Source organism: Polypterus senegalus, chromosome 8 (assembly GCF_016835505.1).
Source record: "Polypterus senegalus isolate Bchr_013 chromosome 8, ASM1683550v1, whole genome shotgun sequence".
Classification (NCBI taxonomy): Eukaryota; Metazoa; Chordata; class Cladistia; order Polypteriformes; family Polypteridae; genus Polypterus; species Polypterus senegalus.
In genome coordinates, this window is record NC_053161.1 from 39294837 (window position 1) to 39306540 (window position 11704).

General features: G+C 37.1%; 1 protein-coding gene across 1 annotated transcript in view; it reads right to left on the reverse strand.

Annotated features, from left to right (window-relative positions):
• The window catches only part of LOC120533596 (carboxypeptidase A2-like), a 31670-nt gene extending 23261 nt beyond the window's left edge, over window positions 1-8409 (reverse strand). Inside the window, exons 1-2 of the mRNA XM_039760519.1 lie at window positions 8307-8409; window positions 1455-1536 (exon numbers count right to left, since the gene is read on the reverse strand). Coding sequence (XP_039616453.1) covers window positions 1455-1536; window positions 8307-8371 — 147 coding nt within the window. The 5' untranslated portion in view covers window positions 8372-8409. The remainder of the gene's footprint in view (window positions 1-1454; window positions 1537-8306) is intronic.
• Window positions 8410-11704: the final 3295 nt, after the last annotated feature.

Consider the following 11704-nt stretch of genomic DNA (forward strand, 5'->3'; position numbering starts at 1 on the left):
GATTTTATATATGGAGAGTAGAATATACTGTATATATATATATATAAATATATATAGTGATAGCCCAGGGTGTGTACAGCGGCCCTAACCCAACACAGGCTGAGACACAAGTGCAGCACACAACACCCTTTTATTCAGAACTGGGGAAGCGTTTTTTCCTTGCTCCCCAGAGCACAGCACAGTAAAGCATCAAAATATACAAGATACAGTCCCTTCCTTCACCCTTAGATCACTTTCAGTCTTTCTGCCTCCTCTTTCTCTCACTCTCTGTCCCAAGAAAGGTAGTGCCCTATGGATACTCTCTCACCTGGTCCTTCCATCCATCTGGCATCCCAGCTGGATAATGGCTGTGGCTGCCTGTCACAATATATATACAGTATATATATTGTGGACGTGGCCCGGACACAGACAGGCGGACATTTTATTAAAATACCACCACACGTTTATTTACAATATTTACAAATATAATAATGGTCACTTAGACCCAATCCAAAGTCCATAAAGTGCACAAACCCCAAAATGACACTCAGTCCTGGCCACAATGCCTTCTTCTCGGGCCGCCTTCTTCTCGGGCCGCCTCCACTCTCTTCTGCCTTGTCCTCCTTCCACCCGACTCTAGCGCTGAATGAATGGAGATGGCCCCTTTTAAACAGTCCCCGGATGAGCCCCAGGTGTTCCCGGCATTCCTCCTCTGGCCATGCCCCAGCGTGGCGGAAGTGCCGGCTGTCCTCCCAGCAGCTCTCCGGGTGCCGTCCTAAATCTTCCCCCCAGCACTTCCTGGTGTGGCGGAAGTGCTGGGGTAACAGGTCCCCAAGGCATTGGGGCGCCTCCTGGCGGTGACCACGGGCCCCTACAGGGTGGAGCTTCCATGCCCTGTACCCGTGGCCCCCAGAGCAACCAGGAAGGCAGCCCCCACGTGATCCAGGGTGGGCTTAGACCCACATCCAGCCCCTCACGGCGTCCCGGCCGGGTCGTTGCCCCGGCATCCCTGACAATATATATATATATATATATATATATATATATATATATGTGTTTTATATATAATTATTTTTTTACAGTAATAATGCATTCTAGATAGCACCAACACATTCTGACACACTATACACATAAATTATTTTGTTGCATTAATAATACGTTGTCAAACCGTCATTAGGTTGACTTTATTTTTAACTAAAATGTATATTGTAAAGCATCAAAATATGTTTTTTCTGGGAATGTTAAAATCAAAAGAGGCACTGCTCAATCATCTGACTGGATTAATGAAATTAAACATAAAGCTACTGTTTTGGAAAGCAAAGAGGATTACAAAATGTGCTAAAAATGTGACCTGAACATAAGGCATTGTGAAATGTGCAGCTTCCTATAAAAAAGGATGTTGTACACTCTTTTGTCAAATGGCTTTATGAGATTTTAGTTAGCCATACAGATGTTGTCTTATAATGCAATCGTACCTCCAAATGTTGCTGGTTTTCCAAAGATTTCAGAATGTTAAGATGTTCATCATCATCAACTTTGATCCTTAAGACTTGATTTCTGAAGTGAAAAAGAAAAAAATATAACTTCACAAAGTGATTGATATTTTACTTTATGCAGTGCATTGTAGAATTTATTCGATTTTCACAAATGAGAAGTTACTTTCATGCTTTCATTTGAAGACTGTGCTGTGCATGGCTCATTCAGAGATTCTGAGCAGAGCACAGTGAAGTCACTAGTATTTATGATCATAGCATGTGAGCCTGCCATGTCTGTCGTAAAAAATACTCGAAGATACATAAATTGGCAGCCCAGAAACATTAATCAAATATTGACATTATCACAATGAAAATGAAAGTAAAAAAAGGATTTCACTTCCTAAAACAAATTAATTAATAAAGTGAAGAAAGAAAAAGTGTTATAAAGCTTCAAAAATAAATTGCAGGAGAAATTATATTTGTCAAGCTAGCTTTCTTCATGAATCATAATTGAACACAGAGCACATGGCTTGGTCTTTAACAAGATGGCTTCCATTTGTTGTCACACACATGCATAACAAGTATCTTAGTGACATGTGATGCCATAGCAACCAAAACTTATAAATAGGGAATTATGATATCATCATTATTGGGCGTGCAAACAAATAATAAATCCAAAATCTAATGATAACAAACAAAGGAAAAAATATTCAAATCAAATTAATAAAACATTATGGTTTCCATTAAAATTGAGGGTGTTGAGCTTTAGTAGTAGAATGTTATGTACCAATCTAAATACATGTTGTTATTTTTGTTATTTACTAGGTGTCATATTTTTATGTATTTTCTAATATGTCTATTATGATGTACTGCCATTTTAAATGTGCCTGTGTTCCTTGTTTTTTGTGGTGTAGATTAAGTGATCTCTGTTTCACTTTCCAGCCAGGACTCTAGAAAATATGAAGAAATTTGTACAATTTACTAAAACTATCACTTTCTCAGTTATAGTTTCGTATGGTTTCAACAAATAACCCAAACATGTTTGTTGCAATGAACAAAATAATACAATTTATTTATAAATTAAAGATAATAGAAGATGGATAAATGCAAGTAGATGTACAGTGATATATATATTTATACAGAGAGTGAGACGAGGATAAATGGCAAAGAATACAAAACATAAAATTATGATAGCTTAGTTAATCTTTTTCTCTACTATAGAGAGGCATTGGTTTACTCACTGCTAGTCTGCACTGGCTTACCCTCTCTCACAGCAGTGTCTGTGTGTGTGTATGTGAAATGCTTCTCTGCACTTTCTGACTGCTGGAACGTATCTTTCACAAAGTTTTTACCTTTCAGTTACAGTGACACCAATAATATAATACATTATCTGGCTTTATCCTAACTATTAAGTTACAGTTAATAATTCTCAGAATTAAAGTAGGTGTACTTAAGGTACTTTGTAGGTGAGGCTTTGTTCCTTTCCTGCTCAACTTTCTCTGCACATGTGGAAGTGTCTTTAGTATGCTTTCCTTCTTTGCGTAGGAGGCTTTCTTCTTATTTGCCTTGGGTGCACCTTCTGGTTGCAGACAGTACTGCACTTTCACTTTGGGGTTCAAACACACCATGCACATCCTTCTGTTGCCAGCAAAATCAGATCTGCTCGGCAGCCTTCTTCTGCTTGTGCACTTGCTATCTTATAACTTATGGCATCCTTGTCTAACTCGAATACAGACAAGTCTTCCACTTTTCTAGTCTGGCGCGTAATCCTTTTGGAGTCAAAGGGATTGTTTTAGCCTGAGTTACACAGACACCCTATAGGCACTGGGGTATCTGCTATCGAGCAGAAATTATAGCCAGGTTGAGAAAAGTGAGGAGACCGAGTAAAAGTACAGATTTTGGGATGTAAAAGGTTTTTAAAGGAAGGAATAGAGTTTTGAAATTGGTTTCTAGGGTGCACATATGCCCATCCTATTTGGTTGACTATAACAGCAAAGTTTTGTCCATCAAAGTTGCCAGTCGTTGAGTTATAGCTTTTTGTTCAAGTCTGGATATCTAGGTGGTACCTTGGAGATCTTTTTTCTGGGATGTCACTTGGCTTGTGATTGATCATCCATATTATGAATATGTGACAGCAGATTTTTAAGGCAATAGACTTAAAAGCAAAGTGGATGATGTCAATCTGCCCTACAGTGGCTGGTTCTTCAAGAGGCAGGGCCACAATGACGTCACAGCTCCTGGGTTCAGCCCAAAGCGGAATTATTGCAGTTGAGCATTTCATTTATCATTGGAGTTTAAGTACTGCTTTTATTGTTTGGATTTATTGATTTTCTAATTGTCTCCTGGCTTGTATTAAAGATTCTGAGTTCCGTATTTCATCTTGGGACTTTGTATGCTAGGATTGTCTCCCGTGTGCCTCTGTTTACTAGTTTGAGTTTTTCTTTGTTTTTTGCTAATTTTTATATAAATCCTTAATTTATAAAATATTCTTCATTTGCTTTGTTTACACAAGCCAAGGTTTGACGATTTTCCTTCCTTTTCATTATATTTTTCTGATATTTATAGCTGTTTTGCCAGCTCCCCATTTTTGGGCTTACACGAGCTGAAAACAAGCAGGTAGTATATGGGACCTTGCTATTTTAAAGTGAGGCTCTGCTGGGCAACTAGTGAAGGTCCTGACTAGATTTAATGCGTCTTTTGGAGGCCTTATACCCTATTGCCATGTTTGGAACTCCAGATCATAACCTAATACTTGTAGAACAGTTCTTTAGTTCGGATATCTGTAAACAGTGTATCCCAAACTGTCTTCTTTAGTTTTGCCACTGTGAAATCCAGGGTCAGACCCAGCTATATTTTCCTTCTTTTCTTGAATACAAAGCTTTTATTGACAATTGGGATAGTGCTTCTTTCTGCTCAAGACATCAGGTAAAGAAATTGATGATTTCACTAACTTGCATTGTCTTTTAAATTTAGCTTTGATACTTTTTCATATCATAAGTCTACCACTGACCATGTAAGACTCAAAAATTCCGTTTGTTACAAGCCCACTAACTCACATGGTTGTGCTGTCCTAGCTTTTTCTTTCAAAGCACAATGAAAGCTCTCTTCCTGTTGGCAATTCCTCCAACTTCAATCAAGCAATGAAGCAGCTGACTTTCATAAAGGAACACTTGGGTTGTCAAATTTTGTATTCAACAAAATGATGTCCTTCTTTCCTTTTTTGGAAATGTTTAAACTCACTGCAAATGAAAAACCATAAATAAAACAAAATTCCTTTCATGAGGGGCATATCTTAGCTGTTAAAGCCAGTTTTAGCTTGGTTTAGATACTTCTTTAATCCACTTAAGCCGCTCTGTTAAGTGCCCTCTAAACCTCTGTTTGCTTAAACTGAAATGATTTTAATTCCTTCAATCGTCACTCATAGCTCATACCCTGCCTTACTGGAATCCGACTCACAGCTCTTCTCTGGACTTTCTAAATTGCTGTTATGTCATGTTTGCATGATGGAGACCAAAACTGCACAAGACGAGCCTCACTAGTTAATTATACATATTGTATATACAATATTCTATTTAAATTTTAGCATCACATCTTAGTACAGCCAACTATAAATTTTGATGAGTTACAATTTGTTTTACCAAAGGCCACAGAAGAAAGCAAAAGCAGATAAATACATTTCTAAAAAGTGGCCATGGCTTCCTTTAAAATAAAACTGAATGGCATATACTGTATTTATTTTGGCCCTGAAGTATCCTCATAATCCAAACACTCCCTTGCCAATTTCTTTTTTTTTAACTTCTCAGATTTGTCTAGTAAGTTTCTTCTTGCTAGCAAATGAATGAACTGGGATTTCTATTCTGTTTTTGTGTGAATTTCTTTCATTAAGGATGTTTGAAGGTTAGATTTCAGTAGTCTAAACTGGCTTAGTGAGGAAGGTCTTCAGTGAAAAATGGTGTTCTAGTGTAGAACACCATAGTTTCAAGCTACATCAGTATCAGATTAAAATTAAACATACAAAGAGAATATTTTAAGTTGACCTGACAAAGTACTAAAAATAAAGTCAAGGGATTTGCTCTTTTTATAGCCCATCAAGATCTCAAACACAGCACAGAAACTTTCTTCCACCAGTGCACACAGATGACATAAGCAGGCATAATAAACAGTCTGTTTGGTATGTGCTCCCTGTCCGTGATGTGAGAGGAGTGCCCGAGGTCCAAAAGGGCATTAGTGCTATGGAGAATATTGAGAGTGTATCATTGTCAGGCAACCGGGGCAGTGCGCCGCAGAATTTTCTAGGGGCGCCGCAAAAACTTTTGTAAAATATTTAAAATTGCTAGTGTTTTTGAACTTTTGGTTGATTAAAAAGATAATGTTTAAAAAAAATATTTTATGTTGAAAAAAACAGATAAAGGTTAATCAGATTGTTGAATAAACTAATGTATTTATTTTGAATGCAAGTTAAAATTTTCGCTGTTCACCAGCGGTGTCAAAAACACATCTCGTGAGACTTAAAAAGTCTCGTTGTTAGAAGATCTCGCTCACTGTACGGATACGGAAATGAAGTCTAAGAAACGCGAGAGACTTCAAATGATCGACAATGAAATGCACGTCTGTCTTTCGAAAATTGATCCTCACATCAGTCTCATATGTGCTGAAAAACAATCTCAACGTTCACATTAATTACATTTAAGATTTATCCTTTGATTCCTTTATTAATAAAATGTCTTTCAAACTTGTAAAATTAACTGTTTTTATTGGCGATCGTCCGTAGATTGTGTCGTCACGACTTTATGTATGGGCAGTCCCTCAGGTGAAAATTTTTGGACTTAGTGCGCCGCAACTCAAAAAAGGTTGCCTTTCACTGGTGTAGATGATCAACTGGCAATAAGAAGTAAGAGGGGAGATACAGACTAATAGAAAAAGACAGTGAGTGAAGAGCAAAGGTCACTGGTGTCCTACAGTTTATACTCTAGGCTTGGTGATGTTTAAAAGGCCTGGGTACATAAAAGTAACCTCAGGCATACTTTGGTAACATCTGTTGTGTCATTTCCTTCATTCCAGTGCTCGTCATAATAAATATTCATATTATTAACACATATATTCCTGTACTTTTTTCTTAATTAACCAAACTTTCACTACCGGTGGCTTACTATCAAGAAAACTCCCCTCACATACAGTAAGTGGATATCTGCAGTGATACTGAAAAGCATGGAGCAGTGATTAGATGATGTAATCTGCTTCAGACTGATGTGCCGTCAATTGTTCTCCTAAAATGCTTAGTTCTCCTTTGTGGTTGACTCCATTGCTGGTCACCACAAAACCCAGGTGGGGGGTCTTTAAGTTTTTTTTAGTTTTTGACTAACATATCAAAGAAGCCCCTCCATTCTTAAGTTTGCATGTTACAATTTGATGAATGATATCAATACAGTAGGCATTTTTGTTTAAGTGCTTGGAGTTTAAATCATCACTCACATATTCATCAATGTGATCCTGAAATGCTATCTAAAGGTATTGTGTCTAATAGGCCTGGTCAACGGTGTAATAAAACACGACAAAGTCAAAGTGTGAGAAAATTATAATACAGTATTTCTTTTACAAAATTGTGTTAAACATTTTGTGTTTTATTCAGGTTTGACTCACACTTTCAGTAATTACTGTTGTTTTCAGCCTATTATCTTTCAGTGAGCTTTTTATTATTTTTCAGTTCATAAATACTTTTATTTCTACCACTGTGTTTATATTGGAGACGTTCTACAAATTCCAGGGTGGAAACAAATCCACATACAATAGACTGTGATGTAGGAGTAACGGTCAATGCCTCTGTGTCACATTTGTTTTATCATAAAAATCCTCTTCTGAATTGCTCACACATCTAGGTTAACTTGGTAAAAAGGATCATCGGACATTGGCTTTTCACATGCCTTGCTTGTGTCATGACCATCAAGTGTTTTCATGCTCTTTTCTTTATGTTAAAGGTGTATCAGAATGATGCTCAGTAATCACAGAGGTCAGTAAACGTTTAGCAGAAATTGGATAATCAAGGATCACGGGGCACCACTAAACATAAAGTCATTAAATAAACCTCAGTCAGCACCCAAAATCAGGGATTTGCTCAAACTCCAAGGGTCTTCTGAAATCTTCTTGTAATTTGCTCAAATATTAGACTACATTAACTGTGTAGCAACCATGATGTACTGTATGTGCTTCGAAACAAGTTACTGTAGCATCAGAGCAACCACACACAAGACAGTGGTGCCTGTGAAAACCCAAAGCACAAAATGGAGGCACCTATACAAATGAATACATAAAACAGCAAGGACGATGGTTTCCCAGCTGTACTAGTAAATTTATAAATGAAACAAAAATAAAATAAGCTCTGTCTTTTTATATTCCTGATGCCCTACATGCACTTAGCTTCAAGAGGTCCTTTTTAGCAACCTGTTTTGTAAATTTGAATACTTATATGACTGGTCAGAGCTGCAACTGTAACATGATATAATAAGTAGCTTTGGAGCCCATCACTTTAAATCTTTTGTGTGTTAAGCAATCCTTCATTTAAAAGTTAATATTACTTCAAATCAGTAAGGACCAGGAAACGTATTTCTGCTCACAGAAGGTAGAACAGAAGATAACACTCACTAAGGAACATTCTTGACTTTTTTGTGATTTTTAGACATTTTGCTTTCACACCCACCCTTCTATGTAGTTGCCTTGCTGCCTTGATTTTACACATTGAACCCTGATTAACATTAACAATGACACTAAAGGATATGCTGGACCAATAAGCGGTAGACATATTCTAATTATACTTGACAAGATTTTAAATTTACAAATGCACAAACTGGAGCTTACCCAAGAAACAGCTTCTGGCAATGAACGGCTGCAATAATTACAGCAAAGGCAAGAAGCCCCTTCATGTTGCAGGATGACAAATGGACACGTTTGTGATGAGATGTCCTTTATTCTAACAGCTGGAGGGCTACGCTATTGCCATCACCTGTATATATAACTCAGGTCCCAACATGCATCTGCTGAGTTCTCAGGGTGATATTGCAACATGCTCACACTGGATAAAGTGACCTTGTTTGCTTTTCCTTCTTATGCTACTTACAGTAAATAAATACCAGAGATAAAATGTACAAAGTAAATCTTAAGTTTTGTGCAAAACGTTCTAGGGCTGCAGTAAAACACTTAAAAATGGAAAACTTGGTTGAAAATCAAAATAATTCTGTAGTGTTTTAATGAAATTTACATAACATCACATTCTTAAGTCTCCTTATTCCACGTATATCCTTTCAGCACTGGGCATGGGGCAGGAAACATTATGGACAAGGCACCAGTCCATTATAGTCTGTTTCACACACACACACACACACTCTCTCTCTTTGACAGGACCAGCTTTGAATCACCTATGAAGCTAATTAGTGCATCTTGGGCAAAGGGAGAACATGAAAACTACATGCAATGACTGGATGCAGGGTTCTGCCCAAAACACTGTATCCATGAGGTTGCAGCACACCCTTTTAGTCAGTCAGTCTAACCTTCTTAGTCCTGAACAGGGTCATGGGGGAGTAGTGGGCTGGAAACTATCCTAGATAGCGCAGGGCACAGGACAGGGTGCCAGTCCATCACAGGGCACACACCCACACACATACACCCCAACCACACATTAGAGTCAATTTAGTACCACCAATCCACCTAACCTGCATGTCTTTGGACTTAAACACGGGTAGAGTATGCAAACGTCACACTGGGGTTTCCTTACTGTGAGGCAGCAGCACTACAACTGCACCACAGTGCCACCTTTGAATATATTTTAATAAACCAATCCAAGCATTGTTGTGGGAGATTTTACCCAGAACCTACTTTTGTGCCTGAAAATGCATATAGTCCATTCCTTCATTGTTCCTTCTGAATTCTCTTTCTCATTTTTAATTTTAGGGTTATGGAAAATAAGACCTTGCCCACACAACACTTTTTACTCAAATCAATACTGAAAGGGATGTCATTTCTCTATGTTTGGAAAGTCCAAATACCTACAGAAACTCTGTCAAGGAAATGTGCAAAATCCATTTAGATGGTCATCAAGCTAAAAACTGAATACTGGTCTTTGGATTTGTGAGGCAGTGTTAACCACCATATTACCATAGAATCTTTTGTTGAAAACATAGTTTTCAGTTAAAAAAAAAGGTCTTGTTGAGCTTCTAAAACGGTAGCTGCTGGAATCATATTATCATCTAGTCTAGCTATTTTGTAGATGGCAGGTGCCCAAGTTAACTATGTGGCTATTATCTGTGACTCCTTAAAAGTAGGCTGTGAAACCTGTATTTAAATAGTTTACTCTCAGACTCAAATGTGTTCAAATTCCTGCTTGTTACAAATCAAGTGAAGAACTAATAACTAAACAAAACAATTTAAAAGTAAAACTGTGCTGTATACAATAAGTATAAACTCAACTAGTAAGTAATCATTAGTGAATAACACTAGAAGAAAATGTCCAGAGTTTACATTCATCCATTTATTGCACCCACATTTTACATTCCAGGGTCATAGTGAATTTAATATTATTCCAGCAGCCTTAGATGAAGTACTGGAACCAATTCAAAGGACATCAGATAATTAAGAAAAACACTGAGTCAATTAACAGTCACCAGTAAACTTCAAACACAACACATCCATATTAATGTGAGAGGGGAAGTGGATCATCTGGAGAAACCCACTCAGGTAGGGGAAAACAAGTGTAGACAGATGACTAGATTAGAACAAAACTCAGCCACTACCATGATGTGAACTGTTTATTGTTTGTATAATCTAGTGCAATTTGTTGATAGACCATCGTGAGATAGTCTTCCCTTACTGACAATGTGTCGTCACGATAGCAGTCCTGCTCAGCATGAGAGGAACCGCAGGTTAAGACATTTGGTGAATGTTATTGACTGAGGAGCCAATGGTTCAAAGTTACCATTGGTGAGATTATGACTGAACGCCTCTAAGTTAGAATCCCTCCCAAACATAATGATACACTAGCAATGCAAGGCTTCAGTGGGCCAGGAATAGCCTGGATTTCCCTCTCACTCCTCCCCTCAGGGTTTAGAACACTGGCAACACCATGATACAATTTTATCACAATACTTGGGTCTCAACAGAATATATTTTTTTATGCTATGCAACATAATAAGTCTTGTGATTCAGTTCTGACGTGTCATTTTTGACAAAGCTGATATCATATTCGTATAGTGGAATTGTGTCAATGCCGACTACTACAAGAAGATCACTTAATTTAACCCACTTAAATAGTTATTAATTGTGGGAGTATATTTTAGTTATCTCAGTATTCAGAGTAAGACTGGGAATACTCAGTTAAGATATGCAATAAACACCACAGTACATTGTCTAAATGTAGCTTTGGGTAACTCTTTACTTAGTGATCCCTTTAATTTGTAGTAAGGTTATCAACCAATAATTGAGACCACACAAGAAAAATGTGCTGAACAGTGTTTTTACAAGCACAATGAATAGATGATAGATTGCGATGCAGTATTAATGCAACTTGATATTGTATTTCTATCGAAAAGAGGTAAACTGAATATTCGTGCCATTATACAATTGTTTATGTTAGGCAGCAAATCTAATTGGAATAAGATGTACATTATCCTCTAGCTGATATACATACTCTTGAGTATTAGATTTTCTATGACATCGCTAGTTTATTGATGTAGTACAATGTGAAAGCAGATTACAGTTTAAAGCAATATTTTGGCATTATAATGAAAACTTAGCGTTACCCAGCTTCACCCAGGAAATTTCCTAAGGCACAGGTGTTACACCTGACCTTGTACTTTGAAGTTTGGCATGAAATTGCCTTTGATTATTCTTTTTGCACTAGGTTATGTCATTTGAATCACACTATTATATTTTCTTGTAGTAATGTAAAAACGTTCTGAGACCAGGTTTAAACCAAATACTAAACTTTTAAAAGGTTCTGGTAAGTCTTTAATTTGCTAATCTGATTTTTCAACTTTTGCAACACATTCCAGATGGTTCATCAGTCCATTTCAATGAACAACAATATAGACATTTAACATTCAATCACCCTATAACAATTTTGTATTAGTTTCATAATCAATGACTAAATTATAATTATTACCCAACATTGCCATTTTTGAGCCAAGGTACATATCTTTTTTGATTTCTCTGTTCATATATTTAGTAACAGAACCGCAGTGATTTTCTGAATGTTTTTGAATGTA